This window comes from Nilaparvata lugens, chromosome 1 (genome assembly GCF_014356525.2).
Source record: "Nilaparvata lugens isolate BPH chromosome 1, ASM1435652v1, whole genome shotgun sequence".
NCBI classification, from domain to species: Eukaryota; Metazoa; Arthropoda; class Insecta; order Hemiptera; family Delphacidae; genus Nilaparvata; species Nilaparvata lugens.
In genome coordinates this window covers 52120669-52142441 of record NC_052504.1, presented here as the reverse complement: position 1 = coordinate 52142441, position 21773 = coordinate 52120669, and the positions used below count along the sequence as shown (strand labels likewise).

Genomic DNA, 21773 nt, shown 5'->3' with positions numbered 1-21773 from the left:
ATTGCTCGTTGCTTATTCGTTGCTCGGACTAGACCATCTTAAACTAATGATGAAGTAGTTCAAATTACTTTTTATGGATGAAGAGTGCAAATTCGACATACATACTGAATGATCTCTTTGGAATTTAAATTTATATATTTATCATATATATATATATATATATATATATATATATATATATATATATATATATTTATTAGTTGGTTTCAATATATTAGTTGGCTTCAAAGTGAAAAATTGAGAGTTGCGATGTACGGTGTAGGAAAAAATTGAGAATTATAATAGTACTTACAGAGTATTGTACCATGGAGAAACAATTTCATAAAAAATAGCACTTACGCTATTGTTTCTCTATGATTGTACTCACTTAATCATGAAGCCGTGTGTTCCGAATGAGAGCTGAAAATGAACTCGTTGGATTACTGAGAGCTTTGTCCGATTCTCTTTTTCAATCTTTGTGATGGAATCGCAGATTTAGTTCGAACTGTCTTACATATCAATGACTACTGACAGATTCATTCCTTTCCCAAAATAGATACTAAGATGAGTCGAGAATCATGTAATCTGACGAGCAGTCCCTAGAAGCATTGTAAGTGAATTACTGCAGAGATTCGAGCCAATTCACCGATCGATGTCTATAGCGATTTTCACTTTATCTGTCAGCATTGGTTGAATGGGTGATATTGATCTTATTCATTGAGGATGCAGGCAGTTCGAAGTGAATCTCTCTCAAAGCTGGTTTCTCACTCTTGAAACCCTTCATTCCATGTCAGGAAGGTGATTAATGATTGGGTTGGATTCGTAGTAGAAGCTTTGATTCATCAAGAATCAAAAATATTTTCTATATATTTTCCTATATTTCACATTGGATTTGTATCACTCTTGTTACCTTGAGGTGTGATCTATGTGGACGTACAGCATTGGGGCTATCTTCTTCTGGGGTTCTTCGAAAAATAATACAATTGGACTTGACAACTGAGACTTCGAATTACTAGAGTTTGGGAAACTCCAGGCAATATATATCCTCATGCTTGAGTTGTGTAGAGTGACACCTTCGATAAAAGCTAGACATGCTACCCAGCCATCCCAGTCCAGTCAATATTGACATGAGAAAGGGGGTGTGCTTGCAATTTATATTGTAATTATGGTTTTTAATATATTGTTTGAATGCATAGAAGTCCAGAACCAATTTTTTCATGCAACATTTTCTTTAGCTAGATTCAGAACGGCCTAAAAGATTTGTATTTTCGGTAAATTTTCCAGTTTTCAGCAAATTTATCAAATCCTGTAATCAGACAGAAATATCCGCTCCAGTCTTTTTTTCATATAATGAAATTCTTAATCAAATATGTTCATCCGGAACTGTTTGTCTTCAATGTGTACTGAATAACAATTTTTCAAAAAAGAGTAAAATTTCAAAAAACAAAACCAAACAATTTTGATGAATTTTAGTTTCTGATTAACAATATCTTTCGATTGGTACTATTTAAATTTATGATTCAAAAACCATCTGAGCGTAATTTTGTGTATATCAAATAGATTTCTAGATACACATGGCAACAATGCTTCTTGTATTCTAAAAATCACCTCATTTTTAGATTCAATCATCACCACCAACTCCATTGTCATTACAATGAGATTTCGCTCAATGATATTAATCCATAAGATGATGTTCTATGAGAATCACCCGTTAGATACACTTAGTTTGATTGAGGGGCGCGCAGCATAAAAGGATCAACATTTCAAACACTCATAGCTTTTGACACAGTGATACGATCTCATCGCACTACAGCTCATTCTTCTCAGCGGTTCAAAATCATGCTTCCTGAGAGAAATTCATTCGAAAAATAGAAAATAAATCTTTGAGTGTAAAATGGCAAATTTCTATATTCAGATCTGCGTATCTTGTGAATTACTTCAGATAGAATTTCAAAATCTAGTATTCATATGAAAAAGTAATAATCTCCTCTTCTCACTTCAATGAGCAATACTCTCCATTTCAATTCTTTTTGAATTCCAGATATGGTCATTTTAATTTCAAGATTTTTACGAGAGACTCTAATACGAGACTTATACATCATAGAAACTCAAAGTTGGTTCCAAATTGTAGATAATCCAATCCTCTACCAGCTCGATTCATCTTCAATCACTGTTTCCTATCATAGCACTGCGGAGACCGTTAATATTTATGAGGGAAGTATCTTCAGTTTCTTGATTATTTTCAACGGTTGAATCCTACTTAAGAAACATATTTCTCTTGATAAATCGTTCACAGCAAATGGACAGAAGATTCTATTCTTCAAATATTCATCATTATGTATTTATGAACTCGAGAAAATTATAGAAACTGAATAATACAAAGATTTCAATTACAATAAAGCATACTATCAAAGATGTATGAGGCTTTGGTGATTAGGAATAAAAGGAGAAGTATATGTGTGCTCAAGTATGATGACTGAGACATTACAACAGCTCAAGTTCATAAGAAAAAACATTCAAGAATCAAACAAACGTTAATATAGCAGCTCTTACAACCTATCACTGCAATAATAGATGAAATAAGATCATAGCAATCATGATAGAGGCAAAGCAAAATGACTCCATGAAATTGGTGAGTTCATGGATTGAAATTTGAATATCTTTTGAACAAACCTGAAAGTTGGGAGGGCTTAATTGTTGATTCTAACATTTCTGGAATATTTCATTATATTTTCAAGTTGGAACGCTATCAAAACTTCACAGTGAACAATCTGTTATTCTTAATTAATTTTCCAACATATCTCCTCCCAAAACTAATAAAAGAATACATCTTTTTGCTTCAAATAATAATAATTAGTGTACTGGCTCAGGTTGAAGGTCCGGTGTCAGAGCTATCAGATCTTTATTTGATAACTTCATATAACATGCAGGCTATATTTTCTCACTCTCGAATATTTTCACAAAAAGGTTATGGGAAGAGTTCTATTGTACTCCTGAATCTGAATCGCAGCCAGTGCAGTATGAGCGCATGTGGCATATGTGGAAGAAATAAATGAGACAAAGCTGTAACTGCGACCCTTCTATTATGGCAGACAGTAAATTTGAGAGCCGATATTAAGCGCAAATCTCATACCACCCTGTTCACTCTCCTTCCGTATGATATTCGCTGAGGAAAACTTGGCATTATACGTTCTCCTGACGTTAGCAGTAGATTTGCAGGAGCAGTAGTATTATTGAAATGGTGAGGGAACTAAGGTTAATAGCTTACTGTGACAAGAAAAATGTGACGGTTTCAATCTAGAAGGAATCTAGCAGTGAGATTATGAACTATCTCATTTGACTTTCAACATTGTCTATGTGCTGGAGTAATACATTGGCGGAATTAGAATATAAAATTATTTGTAATATAAATATGTGCCCTTGTTTTTTTCTCATTGAATTAAAAGAAAAAAACTTCAAATGCCATTCTTAGTCATTCCATTACGTCATTCTCAGTCACAGCCATGCCAAACCTCACTCCAATAGAACAAAATTCCAACAGCAGAGCACAACCCTTTCTCTTTGGTTGGAAAGAGATCGAAAAAATGAACAATCTCAATTGAATCTATGAACATCCCAGAACCGTTACTAGTAAGATGAATTTGGGTTCATTGTGAACAGTTCTGTGGAAAAAAACTTCGATATCTTCAACATTTACACATTCATGGGCAATATTGTGAGAATACACACATTTTTCGTCACCATCTTGTCCTTTCATCGTGGCTAATGTTTTTGACATTGTCATGTTGAATAATATTCTCTTACACATCATAACAAGAAGATTGATACCATTCTCGAGTCTGTTGCTTCAAAAAGTATGAGATACACCGGTTTCTAATTGTTAGGTTCGGCATATGGTAGAAAAAGTGTATATTCCGTTGCGAACAGTACATTTCTCTCCTTTCCCGATGACGTTCCAACCGTGGGAAATGGATGGACTATTACAAAATGGATGGACATTACTCAAATAGATGTCATTTTGACGTTTCGAAAATACTCTACAATAATAGTAGAAAATGCTTACTGCATATACATTCTCGAAGTGTAAGGTGGAATCTTTTTCCGAAATGTATGCTCCAAGCTTTTCAAGTTATATCAACCATGAAAATAGTAACGGGTGACACAGAATAACGGGAACTTCTAAAAACGCGATAAAACATTAGTGGGAACGGCAAAAATGGTTTTATTCGAACTAATGTGAAGTTCAAGACTTGCCAATTTGAGAATTATCAATAACATCTATCACTTTTTGACGATTGCTTTTTAAGATGGCTTCCTCCTGAACTAATACACTCTTGAAATCTGTGTTGACAATTCCTCATTGATCGCTGCAACATTTCCTGGGCACATGATCTGTTCACCTGCGATTTTCTGTTGTGCTGCTATCTCAAATCAAACGTTTTCACAACTTGACCAGTAACTGTGGTTGAATCATAACAGACAATTCGAAATGAAATTAACGACATCCCAGCCGAAATGTTGCAGCAATCGTTCAACACAGATTTCAAAAGTGTATTCGTGCAGGAGGAAGCCATCTTGAAGAAGTCATTGGATAAAAGTGATGAATGTTATTAATAATTCTGAAATGGCAAGTCTTAAACTTTACATTAGTTTGAATAAAATCATTTTTGCCCTTCCCACTAATATTCTATGGCGTACTCAAATGATTCCGTTATTCTTGGTCACCCGGCACTTGGAATGAAATGATTCTCTCGATTATCATAGTTTAGGTAATTACAAACACTTCATCACTTGGGTAATAATAAACTCATGATATATGTTGATCCTTGTTAAAACCCGTTGCTCTTTGAAACACTTGAGCTTACCCAGATATAAGACCATAAATAATAACGTGTTCTGTATTTGTCATTGAGAATATTCAGCTCCTTCATTGAGAATATTCAGAAATAGTGAGTGTATGTGTTGGATTCTTGCGATACAGTGTGGAAGGGTTTATTTGCACCATGAACACTCTGAGATCTCATGGAGTTCCTCTCATAGAAAAGCAGTCTTTCCGTTGAACGAATTCGATGAATTGAACTGTAATACAATGAATATATATATTTTTTAAAGATGAGATCATTCATTTAAATCGATGGTAGACATTAGCGAGAGGAAATGAGAGAAAGAATCTGAATTTCCGTTCGAGATTAGATAATAGGGGCTATACTTTGGCCTGCTAAGATACGTTTGGTTTCTAAAAAATACTTGCTGAAGATAACGGATAAGTCAGGAGAAGCGGTACCCAAGAGCTCGTAAGGATACTTCGATGACTATCTTTTATTCATGGCCCTCTCGACTTGCCGGGTGCAGTTGAATTGTTCCGAACGAGCAGCTATGATCTTGGCTTGCAAATTTATCAAGTATGGCTCTTCCGATGTCGGATAATCCAGCCCATAGCTAATTCATTCTGGATCGGCTCCTATCTGGGTTTAAGGTGGATTCTGGTTCAGGCTTACCAGAAGACGATTCTCAGTTTAAGTTTGGAAAACGCTGTCAGGTTAAATGCTTGGTGGAACTAAAATGATAAATTTCATATTGTACCCAGCAAATTGTATACTAGCATTTCAAGTATATTGTACCTATCTAATAAATTGTTAGCAATCTACTGAACAAAATATTAATAAGAGATAGGAAAAAAGTGTAAAAATAATGGAGCTACATTTTCTGATGGGCTGCAATCACCAGGAAGTGACACTCAAGATCATGTTTATAAAGTATGATTGGAGGAGATTTGAGAAAATTGCAACTGGGAACATGAGGCTGCTTTTAGTTACATACAAGTTATTGAAGGGTGCATGTGAGAAGAGAGATGAAAGTTAGTTTATGTATATCAGTTTATATGCGAGTGAGCGAGAGAGAAGAGTATCAAGTGCAGTGACTTGGATGAGCGAGCAACTTTCAGTTGTTAATTGGGCATGTTAGTAATGACATGACATGTTTAATCTGAAACTGACAGTATCATGTCATTTAGACAAGAGCTGAGATTAAACTACACACTCCATCGCTTCCAGCGAGCAAGCAGGCATACACCAGCGAACAGGGTTCGAGTTAACTACAACCATACAGAAAATATAGCATAGAAGCTCTTTTCTCTATAGCTCATGCTATTCTTTCTCTATGCTACAACACTTATTTTTTTTCACTGTAATCTGGCATTGCCCAATCCAAGGTACTCAAAATCTTCAACCCCTTGCATGGGAAATAAGATGTCATCCAAATCAAATAAGAATATTTTAAAAGTATAAATAGGCATATTTAAGACTTGAAAACTCATATATTAAACTCTTGATATATGAGACTAAAGGATGAGAAGAAAGCACCTGTATTGGTGAAGAGTGACAAAGTGTTTCTCAAGAGTAACTTTGTCTCTTCAGTGACTCAACAGTCTGTTTGTCTCTTCAAAATATCTTCCAGGAGGAACGGCAATCTGCACATTTTTTTGACGTAATATTCTCCAATACCGAGAGACAAGTACGGCCGTACTGAGATACATTGATTCAATAATACTGCTAGCAGCTCAATTATTATGGAACATTGATCAGTCAATGCTTTTGGACAATGCATCTCTCAGATTTCTATTTTTTATAATATACTTTTGGGGAAAAAGACAGTAGGTAGTGGTCTTCAGGCTTCTTCCTGTTCATTGTCAGAGTTGATCTGTTCTCCTGTTAATCTTTATTAATCCATTGTCAAAGCCATTGTATATCACTTTGATTACACTCACAATGATCGCATAGCATACGTTGACAACGTATTGTACCAGAAACGGTTTTTTCCTATTAGTTTAAAGCTTAAACAGTCCTATTAGTTTTAAAGCTTACTTAGATTCTTTTTTTAAACATGTAAATTTTTATCTGAAATTCTGAATGGATAATTGTGAATTGTTCATAATTCCTTGTTTTTGGTCAATAAAAATTATTCGATTTAATTCGATTATTTGATTTGACGTATTTCATGATTTTAAATCATACTCGTATGCAGACATCAGACGTTAGCAAAGATTTACTTACAAATGCTTTAACTACTGTCGTACCTTGACAAATAATGTCAGGAATTTTCAAAGAAAGTAGAGAGTTCCTTAGATTAGAGTAATTTTTTCTAGTCCAGCTAGTAATATAAACATATTTGTTGTTGACGCTTCATCATTATTGATGTAGAGAGGGGATTCAGTGTGATAGAATTTCACACTAACCAATTACACAAATAAAATAATAATGTTACGTTATGTCTTTCAAGCGCATTGATTCACACAAATTGGAATATTATTTTTCAATTATTCGACAACTCATCACAAAATGATAACAATTTTAAATCTCCAGTGAAATATATTATACTTGAAAATGTTACTATATAACTTTTCAGACTTCTATAGATTACATTGCACTTATGTGGTTAAATATATCATCAACAAAGCTTCACTCAATCAAAAGTCATACCTGAATTGAAATCTAAAATAGAACCTTATCACATTACCCTCAGTGAATTTCAGAGTCTATTGACATAAATAAAGGTAACAAGAAGCAAGGTTACATGAATTCGAGATGTGTTTGCCAATTGAATCATGATTGTAGCCAGCAAATGTTTGCAAATGTTGAAACTTTTCAATTATCCGGGGAATCTATCATTGGCGCATTGGTACTATAGAAGCGATGGTTGTAAAGGGTCTATGATAAAAGCTCCCAATTGCCAGCTTCAAAGCTTATACTTTGTACAATAATTAGGCTCACATCAGTAGTAGAGACGAGTAACGATTCTTGAACTACAATTTGTCCAGTCTTTCACAAAGCAACAAAAGACTGCTTTAGCAACAAAAAACACTGTAACTGTCATTACCTCTGTAATTACCTCGCCCTATTAGACATTCGGCATTCCGAATTCAACAACTCCACTCTTCATGTGTGATCTGTTCCCTGGAGTTCTCACTTTGTGTGCGAAAGTGAGTTCTGAGGGGAGCCACATTGTAGCAAATGTTCTACCTTTTCGATTAGTAACCATTTTGTGAATTTGTACGAGCATTCTCCAATGCTTGTTAATGCAATGCAATTATCCAATCCTGTTTAAGGCTACCTGTACAATAAACGTTTTTCATGGTTGATTCACTTGTAAATGGCTATAAAGCTGAAACATGTTGTGAATATTAATTTATTGAAAAGAGTACTTTGATTTTCGAATTTCAGGTATATATCGTTCGCTTATTTCAACAAAATAATTCCTCAAAAATCGTAAATTTCGAGTTATGGCCGCTTCCGGAATCTCCAGAAGTTTATTTTAAAAATACAATCATGTGTCTGAATTAGTTGGGAACCACTAGAGGGCAGAAGTGTCGTTTCCAGATTTATCCATGCACAATATTGTGTGCCTGTTTCTAGAGTGACATGAGTAAGTTGTTCTTAAACTATAGACTAACTAAACAAGATCTCAGACTTTGCTTCAAAAGTGAATTATCTTGTGAGAAAAAGTGACGGCTCCCAGCGAGGGGGGGATGTTTGGAGTTCAAGTTCAAGTTCAAGTTCAAGTTCAAGTTTTATTGTTCACATCAGCAATACAACAAAATGAAAGAACATCTCATCAGATACCTAAAACTAACAATTCAAAGATACTAAACACTTCTGAAAGGTAAATTTGGCACTATATCATAATGTATCAATAATACAGTAGAAATTAACTTTAAACTTATAAGTACACAACTCATATAAACATTTTTGAATAATGTAACTGATGATGGAAATGAACCTTAACATTTTATGTGAGAACCGATGCAAACAAAAATACTATTCACAAAAGAGCTTCCGCAAAGCTCTTGTCCGTGAATAGGAGTTTGAATAATGGGACATATGGAAACGATAAGACACATACACACACGCATTCACACAGTCATCAATATTCGACAATTGACACATCAGAGCATTCACCTCATTACTTATATCTCATAGTGATATAAACTTCATGTGAACAGTAGGGAGGAAGCCACCACCTATAAATCGACCAATAGGTATTTCAAGGCAGAAAAAAGAATTTAAGACAGAAGAGACAAGAAGAAGAAGAATGTTTAGGTTTTATGACAATTTATTTACTTAGCTTACCACTCTGAAGAAATTTTCAATTTCCAAAGGTGAATGAAGCCATAGCCAACACTTCGTTTTACAGATGAATTGTTTGCAAATTTTCAGTTTCCTTATTTCCTCAGGAAGGATATTGTGAAATTTTGGTCCCAGAAAAATGAAGCATCTTTGAAAGGTGGTACAGTTGGGTTTGGGAAGTCTCACCAGCATTCGTGTAGTTGGCCGTGTAACCAAACTGTCTTGTCCAATATTTTCCATCAAATATCTTTCCCCACTCATTTTATAAAACAGGGATAGAACTTTCAACACATACATATATCTAAAAGGGAGAATCCCCAATGATTTGAACATAGGGAAAGTATGAGCTCGTCTACTAGCACCATAAATTACCCTAATGACAGATTTTTGTAGAACTATAAGATTTTTTGAATGTGACATGAATGTGGAAGCAAAGCAAGAAATGCCATACTCCAACCTACAATTGAAAAAAGCAAAATACATCATACGAAGAATAGATACAGGGAAGAACTCTCTTAATCGATGAAATGTCTTTACTAAATATAGGAGGTACCTTTTTATTTTTCTTATGTGAAAGTCCCAAGTTAAACTCTGGTCCAAAATCAATCCTAAATATTTGACGGATTCTGATTGTTTTATAACTTCACAGTCACAACCCACCGAATCACATCCAAATTGATGATATTTAAAAGGATCTGGGAAATAGAAAGTTGCTGACAAAGAGAAGTTTATGTAGGAGGTTTTAGCTGCATTAATTGCTAATTTGTTGCAATCAAACCAACATCGCAGATCAAATAGATCATGCTGAATCATTCTATGCAATTCTCTTTCGTCTTTGGCTGAGTATGCTAGGGCTGTGTCATCAGCAAAGGATGTAATGGATCCATTAAAAGTATGAGAAAATAAATCATTAATATACACTGAAAATAGTATCGGACCCAAAACTGATCCTTGTGGGACACCATATTTAACCATTGCCAAATCACTATCACTGTTAGAAATTGAAACATATTGCTTGCGATCTGACAAATATGATCTTAGCCACATGTTAGCCAGCCCACGGATTCCAGCAGCACGAAGCTTTTCCAAAAGGATATTGTGCTCTACAGTGTCAAATGCTTTTCTTATGTCTAAGAATAGACCTGACGTTCTGTACTTATGAGGTGTATTGATCCCAAGATAGATATCTGCCATGAACTTGTTAAGCGCCTGCTCTGTACTTAAGCCCTCCTGGAAACCAAATTGATCCCTATGAAAGAACTTTACTCTACTGAAGAAGGATATCATTCTTTTTTTTAAAAAGTTTTTCAAAAATTTTTGAATAAACTGAGAGTAATGAGATGGGTCTGTAATTTGAGATTTCCGTATTGGATCCACTTTTGAATATCGGGATCACTTTCGCAGTTTTGAGTCTAGTTGGGAATTTACCTCTGAAAAGCTCGCATTGGAGATGTGACACGAATTAGGTACTATTGCATAAGATATTGATTTTATTAGATTAGATGATATATTATCCGGTCCCGGAGACTTTCCATTCTTCAATATTTTTATTTCAGTTAATAATTCAAAAAAGTGATGGGTTTTAGAAAGAAAGAGTTACAGGAATTGATAGTCTATTCTATCCAAATAGATATTTTGCTTGAATAATTCATTCGCTTTGATGAAGTAATAACATCAACATCCACTTATTTAAAAATACAATCCAGATCCACTATAACAATTACAATGATTGTGACAATCTAACTTGAACCAGTGTTACTCAGACTGAACAATACATCTGAATTCCTTCATTTATTTATTTGATATTGTACAATATTATTATAACCTTTTGAGCTTGTCACTTCGACAGTGTGGACAAACTGATTACGGTATATTCTGGTCTTAGTCCTATGGTCTCGTATGAGAAGATTCACACAATTTGGCATCACAGATATTTTGTCCAAATTTGTTTTATTCAGTCTGTGTGAAAATACATAATTCCATATTGTAGCTTTATTCTTTTCAATCTACATAAATGGCTGCTAGCAAAAAAATTGATTCAAAGTGACAAGAGAATATGATGACATAGGGGTGAGCTTCTATTAGCAGCAACTACAAGAAGCTTATGTCTGTCACAAACTAACTCCATGCAATCTTTTTATTGCAACTACGTTGCTGATCAGCTAATAAAATAGCTTCATGTGATTTGCACTTCGACTACACACATCACTACTTATATGTATTCTATGTTTTAAAAGTTAATATTATAAGAAATAAACTTTCTAATAGAAATCACAAAAAAGTCCAAGGATTTTTGCTCAGAGACTCATCGAACTTGATAAAAGCTGATTAAATGAAATTTTTTCTAATTTCTTATTGACAAGTACTCAGGATTATATCTGTTTCACTCTTATAACATTCATATAACCACTATAATTCCACTCAAGATACAATACATTGAAGCTCCCTTGTACAGTCTCTCTACAGGGTTTGGAAAATACTATTGAGAATTCATTCGAGACTTTGCTTGGTTTACACCGTAATGTGCAGTGTGTAGTGGACTAGATACAACCTCCGATGAAGATTTGAAGTGAACAGATTTTCATTGGGATTCCAGGTCTTTGTTATCATCGAAATGATCTGATCTATCTAGAGTTCTATCGAGTGGTTAGGGAAAATAACGTTATATGTAATTTTAATATTGAATACTCAGTTTGGAATATTCGTGTTGATAGAATAGTGTAATAGAAACAAAGTATTGTCCAAGCGCTCATGAGAGAATATAGAAATAAACTTTTTCAATGGAATCAAGATGAAAAACTTGATACTAACTCACCATTATTGAACTCTTCGACACTCTTCACGGTTTCCACGTTCCTTGCTCTTCTACCTGCGAATAAAAGATGAAATCACCATCAGTCAATAAAATTCTCATAACAGCATGAGGATCAAATTTTTATACTACTAAATACCAGTGATCAGGAGAGCGACTTCAGACTTCAGGAGCGATGTGTGAATTGCTTCACCTCTAGCATCTAGCATTGTAATTAGTCTGATCATAATAGTGTCAACAGATCTATTGGTAGAGAAGAAATCATAGAATCGTAACTGTGAATTGATTGGTTTACTATGACCATAGCATTTTTTCCTACTGTGTGCTGGGGAAGTTTCGTGAACGATTGTTCACAAAACTTGTAACTCAATCGATGAACTCGAAAACACTTTTTTTGTGCAATTGGACCACTGACTTTCGAACAGCCATCAATGACGATATTAACGCAAGAACTCCTATAAACTCACATTTTACAGAATAGTGACAATTCCGGCTAATCAAGTTTTCAAAGTGAAATTAATCAGTGTAGAGATGAATGTGTATCGTTTCAATTTGGCGCAGTAATATTTCTAATCATTTCCAGGTCCAAGTGGACAGAACCAATAATTCTTAGTTTCAATTGGACAGGGCTAATGAATCTGTGCGGTTGGATGATTAGAAGGAGAGTAGGAGAAATTTTGATTCCTGGAGAGAAAGAGAAGAGAGAGTGTGTTTGTGTGTGAGAGAGAGAGAGAGAAATTGATAGAAAGTGTAAGAGGTTTGAGAGAGAGAGTTATCACGAGCCGAACTTGCTTGAGAGAGCAATGCACGCTCTGGAGAAAAAGTTTTCTTCCGCTTATAATCCGATAAATTTCGCAGCTCTTATAAACTGCCGCCTGTTCGACTCAGCCGCCCTCATCCTCCTGCGAGGAAAGGAGTAATACAAAGCCAACTAACTCCACCCTAGCTCAAAAACTGACGGCGAAAAACTTCTGCCCACCTTCGGTAGACTGGCTTCTACCACGTTAGCTGCTGTGATCACCATCACTTTGATTGAGCTGGAAATCAAAGAAACCTCCTAAACTCTCATCAAATTATTGGTGGATTCACTAGAGCAAAATCTTTAAAATTCTCAAACTCTACAGACTCTATAAAATCGGTTCCAAAATTATTCATATATCAGTGCAATAAGGTTTTCCCATACTTTGACAAACTCAGCAACCAAATCAATCACCTGGAGTTCCCACATAGTTCATTATAATGATGAATAATGAAGTAAGATTCACTGAAAATATTACTTACTTACTCTCTTATCGAAGCGCTCCAAGAAATATCGTTGAATTTTAGAATATGTTTAATAATAATGATGCTCAACCCTTTGCCACCTATTTAAATACAATTACCGAAGATTTGAATTTGTAGCGATAAGTGAGTGGAAATGGGTGACAGGACTAGAAGACATAACAACAGATTGAAGAGTTCGTTGAGATGATTGAGGGATTAAAAATATTTGATGTTCGACTAGATGTGGGCAAGATATGACACGTCTCTTAAAAATGATATTGTTCCTGAATTACTTTCAAACATGTTCCAACATTTTTTTCACATTCAATAAAGAAAATCGAAAAGCCTCTCAAGCTATGGAAAAGTCTGCCACACATTTCAGTTAGAAATTCATCACATTGTTCCGCATCGTACATAACCGAAAATAAATGTAGTCCTATCCTCTTATCCTATTTTTATCGTCTTTCATACTATATACGAGTGATGTGAGAAAATAAGCATTTTTCCTGTATCTATAAAAGCTTCGAAATTCTAATGGACAAGCCCAGATCGAAACTATTCATTTGACCGTTGCAGACAACACAAGCCATTTTGAGAAAGGTCACATGATTATCCAATGTTGGAAAGAAAGTAGGAGAAATAGTTTAATTGGCTCTGGAGTCGTGGATGAGCTTGGAACAGGAACAGAATCCACTTTTACCAACCCAACTAACGTAGAGTCGCTTAGCGGCCCATTAATGAGTGACGGAAGCGGATTTTAGCCCTGCTTCAGCCCTGAGCCCTCAGCTCTTAGTCCCCAGCCCTCAGCACTGAAACCAACCTCAACCCTCACTGAGGTTGGTACCGAACAATTCGTTTATATCTTTTCCAAGCATTACACTAGCTGAATATTAATCTCATTACCCGTACTCGGTTAATGAATCTTTATTCCATATCCACAACGGGCCGTAATTAGCCATGGCTTCGCTCAAAGAATAAACGACCATTACAAAATACTCAAATTTAATTCTATTGGAAGAAAATGAGGAGAGTAATTTTTCTTCGTGACATTCCAGCTTTATCTAGAGAGCGACCGTAAAAGGTTTCTTCAGTTAGAGAATTTACCTTGCCTATCTTATATTCTATTCCACTGAAATTGAATGATTGAAACTCATATAGCTAAGACCTTAGAGAATAAATTAATGTACAAATTCATTGGAAATGTAGCCAGGAGTTTCAACATCGAACCAACATATTGAATAATTTCTAGAACTTCAATTCAATATTTGAATAAAATATCCATGATGTATTGTTTCATAACTGGTCAATATCATTTTAGAGAATATATAAGTTCATTTATCAAACAAAACCAATTCAACAATTATCAATAATAGAACAATAATGTTTATGCAATGTCTATAATGTAATAATCATTCATCAGTTTTCTACAAAGTCTTCTTTCAATTATCAATTTTCATCTCCAAGAAAATCTGCAGAACCACGCTTCAGGGATTGCTAATTATTGTATTACTCATATTTTTTAGGTACTATTAGTATACATATCATGATTGATAAGCTATTTGTAGTTGGAATCTCCTTGCTCGTTGATTTTAGTGGAATCTTTCATGTTTCAGAGCTTCACCCTTGACCTTCCCGTTATTACACTAAACAGATTCATGTAGTCTCCAAACTGGCATCTACTATGCTCTCCCAAACATCTACCTAGAGCTCACCTGATCTTACCGATTACATCGTTCGACGGCTGTACACCTCAGTAAATCACAGAGATACCAAGACCGAGAATCATCGCTGTTGTTTCTGTGGCCTCTCGGTACAGTCACAGAGAATAATAGAGAGAATGAGAGAGAATAACGAGAATGAGAGAGAATGGAGAATGACATTGGGGATTAGAAGATCCAAGCTACAAGCCCTCCCCTACATTCTCCGCTTTACGTTGGTAGTAGTAGCAATGAATCACAAGCGAATGTCGCTCCGGCATTCTCTTTGGTCGCGCGACTACCTCGGTTTCGCGCTGATCCAGTGCACTCTCAATAATAGACAGGTGTAGTGACTGCGACCTGATGATCCATTGTCAAAAACTGACAGCCAGAATGTAGGGTGACCGTGAGTCACTTTCAACGTACGAGAGAATACACCCCTGCAATAATCCACTATTATGGATATCTAAAATAGCCAGATATGATTCAGTATAAGCAATAGAGACAAGATTATATCAGAGTACTTGCTAAACTACTGTACATAAATTAACCATGGGTAATAATAGAAGTAATAATGGTAACTCATACCACAGATAATCTCTACATTTCCATAGAAGATGTAACTATAAAATATTCCAATCTCCCATATGAGTATGCATATTATATTGTGGATTGCAATCTTCTATATTGAAGTGGAATACAAAGATAAATTTTTGTGTTTATGTCTCCTTGGAATGGAGTTTGGTTGGATTTTTTTTCATTCCTGCAGAATACTATATTTTTTCTGCGTTGTTGAATAGTGTATGTTTTGAGAAGAGATTTCCCAATAGGTACTTCAGAAATCATGACTGAGAGAGCCTAGGGAAGAGAAACCTTAACTTACTGTTTTCCTCCCAAATTTGATAAAATAATATTGATGTAAAATATGAAAATCATTGAAAAGATTGTATTTCAATCAGGAATAACTGTTCCTATTCACAAATACAAGAATAGAGGTTGTATTTTAATCAAGGATAACATACTATTCTCCTATTTTCAAACACAATAATAAATTAAACTCATGAGAGAAAGGTAACAGAACTATTGTGTTCTGTGGGAATTTCAAGAATTTCTCTTTTCGAAACTAGAAAGAAATTCATCCGATTAGTATTTTTTATTGTTGACTCTTATAAAATTTGAGATTGAGTAATTACAATCTTCTCGAATTGAACTACCTGACTTTGTGAGACGTTAGTTGCATTATCCAAAAAACTTTAATAGCCAATCCGCTATGTCATGATTGAAGCCTATGATAACAAAACAATATATTATAAAGCACTATGAAGATTATCCCATCAACCTATGGACCAATCATTAATGAAGAATGTCTTATATCAGCTCAATGAATTGAAGTTTTATCAGCCTTGAAGTATAATCAGCTCGCTCTTGTTCAAATAAGTTTTGCAATATTTTCTAGAATTTGAGCTGATAATATTCTTGTTGATAGGAAATAGGATTGAGAGATTATTATTATGGGGCATTGAAGCTCATACTCCATCTTAGCATGATAATTCACTAATATTATGTAAGTTAATGTATTCAGATTTTTTTACGATATAGAATAATGAATAGAGGAAATTATAAAAATATTTCGAGCTTGAAATATTCTGGAGGTTATTTATGGAGACAATAGATTAGTTGAAAGAATACAAGATTAGTTAGTTGCATTATTTGAGTCAGTAAATGAGCTATTTGGAGTCACTCTCAAGAATTCGTGACGGTTGAATAGGGTAGCTCTGTAACTCGGTAACGGACCCCAAACGTTAGCTATCACTAATCTAAACTATCTGACTTTCACAGGACTTCGTCACCAGCTTTCAACGTTGAGTTGCCTTTCACGAGTGACGTCATCATCATTAGTCCAATATGAGCCGAAATAGGTCCCTTCCATGAATGCTAATGAAATTAACTCGACAGCATTTCTCTCTGTCTATTTTTGCATCCAGCACATCTCACGACCTCATTTCTATTCATGAGCACAGAAATGAGACAAAATGGAGGAAAAACTGAATTTCAAGATATTATGGAATGGGAGGAGTAAAAGTTGAATGTGGAAAAGGACGTTCAATCAAGTACAAGTTGAATTCAAGCCCTTGTTGATAGAGAAAAATTAATAAAGCTTCAAATTTATGACAAACATGTTAGTACTAAGCAATTAGTAATCTAGCTTGAGATGTGTCATGCTCATTAATAGTGTAGGGATTAAGATGAAATTCAACTTATTTTTAAAATTTGTTCCTCTTTTTCCAGAACGTTTTCCTAGAACTCATTACGATTCTAGGTTTTTGTAATTATTATTGATATTCTAGAACTTTTAAACTGATTCAATATAAGAGGATGTTCATGCTGATTTCTCAATTTGAGGAAATAAAATAGCTCTCACTCTGAAAAGTGAATATTTATGTGACCCTCACTGTCGTAGGATGGGTGAGCATTTCCGGAGCCGACTACACATCGTCTATCAGATGTTCAACTTTTCCCCGTTGGTTCGAAGCCCTTATCATTCATTATTCTTCCCACCACTCATGCACTAGCTTAGACTCCCATGGATCTAAAAAAGCACAAAAGTAATATACGGTACTTATATTATAGGGTGTTTGTTTCAATGCACAGTATTATTATCTATAGTCAAGACTTTCTAATTTGTCTCATATCTAGTCGAGAGAGGAGTCAACAATAACATGGAGTTTGTGCTTTTATGCAGATAGAATGGTATAGGAATAATAGAACTCAGTCTTTTAAGTGCTATACTCTCTAAAGAATCCTCTAATGCGTATGAAAGTATGAATACGTATAATGCGTATTATTCATCTAAGAGTTATGACTCATCCGCTTTCAATAATGCTGGACTCATGAAAACCAGCACTCAATACTACTGTTGACATAACTATATTATCACTGGAACAGGTACAGTGTCTCTCAGTAGTCTACTAGAAAAACTTTAGGTGACTACTGTGAAACGCTCTAGCTGCACCAAGATCCACCTTCAGATGCACATGTTTGTTTAAATTGTCTCTCATCATTCAGAACAAACTATTTAAGTCAGCAGAAACATAATAGTCTGCTATGATCTGCCTTATAGTCTGTTGAGTCTGCTATAAAGTCAGCCTAAGTTATTCATAAGACTCATATCAGACTTAAAAGTCTATATGATTTTTTATAAGTCAGCAGATTTTCCTCAACGAATAATCATGAGATTGCTTTAAACTTATTGGTAAGTGTCAGCGGACTAAAGGTTCACCGTATATTCGCAGATCATCATACAATTTATGCCTTCCTGCCAAACATTACATGACAAACTTCTGATGATACACTCCAGTGACTAATAAGACCCAACATATTTTTCGTAGATCATAACTCCTAATTGGTTGTCATTATATAGCTGCAATGAATACTATTGGTTTTTGGATCTTCCACAGGAATTTATCATAATTATAACGATGTTGAAGCATGACTATCATTTGCTTATTCTCCATTGCTTGATGGAGTAGACTTGAGTAGACTTGAACGGAAGAACTCAGTACGTTGAACAATATATCACGAGTTCCAAAAAAGACTGCCAGCGTCTAACTCACACTCACTACTCTCATGTTCAGACTACACGCTTTTTGGAGCTGGAAGCCCAAGTCCCGCAGGGGCTTAGTGGAAACAAAGTTTACCAAGGGAAGAATGAGTCGGCTTCGAGTGAGAGAGATAAAAATAAGAGAGGAAGAGTGATGAAGAGAAGAACGACTAGTGAAATACTTGGGGATATGTGGAGGAAAGTGAACTGAAAATGCTGTGAGGTAACATAAATATTATTATACGTGATAGGTTAGAGCGCAAGAAAAAGTTGTTAGAGGTCAGAACAATGTTACTTTCGGCTCGCACTTCCATTATTTGGCCTCTCTGTTTGGCTTTCAGGCATTCACTCTTGTGAACGTTCATGCTCCTAACAATAATGTAAATAATGCAGTTGTGCAATATTTGTATTCAATAGATGTGGAAATTCATAATAATATTAATTTTCAATGAATAATCAATCTAGAGTCACACTTGATGACTGATACAATTCATATCTTTAATGAACTCGTAAATTGTAGTAACATCAAGTCCCAGTGTACTGTGAAATGCACCCTTAGCAACCAGGAATCATATTCCCTGATTGAAATGTGAACATGGTTCGTATTCCTTTTTTACTTTCCTTGCCCTATTACCATAGGTAAGGAAAGTATTGTTTTCCAAAAAAATTCAAGGTACCCTAATTTCAAGTTTGCTATACGTTTCAAGGTCCCCTGAGCCCCAAAACATGATTTTTACTTTTCCTACAGTTACCTTGAAAAGTGTCGATTCCTGCACTGATTACAGAACGCACTGATTACTTTTCCGCTCTAGTGCGGGTAAAATTTTTCCTGCACTCCAGATTTGCAACATGGCAACACAAAATAGTTAACACGCTTATGACGGTAGAGTGCGGCAAAGTAAAAGAAATGTTGGTAAACCTGAATATGTTGATGGCTGGAAATTTTTGTAAAACAGCTGATTATTACCGTGAGATATTGGATAATGAACAGTAAATAAACAAGAAGTTTTGATAGTATTCAATATCAGTATTTTATTTCTATTCAAGTTATCATGAACGATTTTTTATGTGTGAGATGCCTATGTTTTTAACTGGATACATTGGAAACATTTATCGACCATTTTTATGATCAAGGAATCAAGTATTTTTATATCTTTATTTACTTTTGTGGTTAGGTTACTCGTGTTAGTGATACTAAAGCTGTGATTGTTATATTTTCAAAACAATAATGTATCCATTAGGTTTGAAACATAAATATTTACACTTCAAAAAAAGTTATTCAGTTCTTCTTCTTCAACTCCCCGTAAAATCTCTACTCACATTTTCGTAGCACAACTTCAATGAATGCCGTTGATCAATAAGACACAGAATACAGAATAGATGTCATTGAATACCGTAATCAAAAACACAGGATTTACAATAATATCCTGTTTACACTCAACAGTGACTGAATGATTGAAGTTCAGCATTTCAGGTAAATATACTGTCTATATAATAATTTAATCACGTTTTAAAGAATGCAGTATAACCTTACTTGGGCATATACCTACGTTTCATGCGGTAGGCTACTGAGCGCTTGGCCAGAAAAGCAGAAAGGCCTAATTATTGACAAGTTTACTCATGTATTTACAAAAAAAAACAAGCTGAAACTATATTTTTACACTAATATAGAGTATAATATATCATTCAGACTCAAACTTGAGGATATTTGGAACTGGAATAAATAGTACACATGAAAATTTCATAGAATGGTCAGGTTAGACTTAAGTCTGTTCTGAGGGCTGATTGATCACTAGCCTAATTCTTAATCAGTCCTTGGCATATTAGCTTATTTATTTATTTACATTAATAGAAAAATTAAAACATAAGCTTACAGCTTTGATCACATAGACAAATTAATCAATAAAACAAATTAATGGGCACCGTATAAGCAAAGTTTTGCTGAATAACTTTTGTGTTTTCGGATAGGAGAATATTAAACTGTTAGTCACGGGTGAAGTATAACGTTTGTGAGGCTCATTGATGGCTCAAAAACATATCCAGACAAGTGATATGGCCTTTTCTACACTTGCTGATGACTTCTTGTAGATGAAGTATTATTATAATTGAATCTCATATAACTTTATAATTTCATTCTATATCATATAGACTGAATTTGGAACAATTCTGTTGTGGAATGGTTGCAATATTTATTATCAGCATTAAAAATACTAAAGATTTACACAAACAAACATTTTATTTGGTAGGCCTATAGGACATGTTTACCGTTTATTACTGACTTTTCACATTCTATGGTAACTGTAGGAAAAATTTAATGTGCAATACGTGCGCAAAGTTTCTTTGCTGCACTCGAGAAACCATCATTCCGCACTCGCCTACGGCTCGTGCGTAAACGTTTCTTTCGGTGCAGCAAAGTGGCACTTTGCGCACTAGTTGCACAAATAACTATTTCCACAATAGAGTCCAAGTAGAATGTTCAGTCAACTTTTCATATTACCATAGGTAAGGAAAGTATTGTTTTCCAAAGATATTTAAGGTACCCTAATTTCAAGTTTTCTATACGTTTCAAGGTCCCCTGAGCCCAAAAACATGATTTTTGGGTGTTGGTCTGTGTGTGTGTGTGTGTGTGGTGTGGTGTGTGTGTGTTGGTGTGTGTGTGTGTGTGTGTGTGTGTGTGTGTGGTGTTGTGTGTGTGTGTGTGTTGTGTGTGTGTGTGTGTGGTGTGTGTTGTGTGTGTGTGTGTGTGTGTGTGGTGTGTGTGTGTGTGTGTGTGTGTGTATGTGTGTATGTCTGTGAACACGATAACTCCATTCCTAATTAACCGATTGACTTAAAATTTTAAACCAAGGTCCTTATACCATCACGATCCGACAATAAGAAATTCAATAAATTTCAATTCAAGATGGCGGATAATTGCTGAAAAACCATGTTTTTCACGGTTTCCTCGATAACGGCTCTAACGATTTTCTTCAAATTTATACCATGGATAGCAATCCATAAGCACTGTCGACTGACATGAGTCCCATTCCTGGGAAAATTGCAGGAGCTCCGTAATATTCTTGAGAAAAATGGCGGATATTCACTAAAAAAAACCATGTTTTTCACAATTTTCTCAAAAATGACTTGACCGATTTTTTCAAATTCATATCCTGTATAGTTAGTTATTTATAAGCTCTATTAACTGGCATGTGTCTCCTTTCTGGGAAACTAATGGGGGGTCCACCCCATCCTTGAGAAATGGACTTTGTAGCCTCTTTCTCGTGCATGAGGTAGGTAGGTAGCAGGAGCAGTTCATAAAA

The 21773-nt window shown here is 35.0% G+C and overlaps 1 protein-coding gene across 8 annotated transcripts in view; it reads right to left on the bottom strand.

The window, feature by feature from the left end:
- The window catches only part of LOC111063342 (lachesin), a 246186-nt gene that overhangs the window by 133780 nt on the left and 90633 nt on the right, over window positions 1–21773 (bottom strand). For all 8 annotated transcript variants that reach the window (XM_039436213.1, XM_039436210.1, XM_039436199.1 and 5 more), the window contains exon 3: window positions 11917–11970. In XM_039436213.1, the coding sequence (XP_039292147.1) occupies window positions 11917–11970 (54 nt within the window). The remainder of the gene's footprint in view (window positions 1–11916; window positions 11971–21773) is intronic.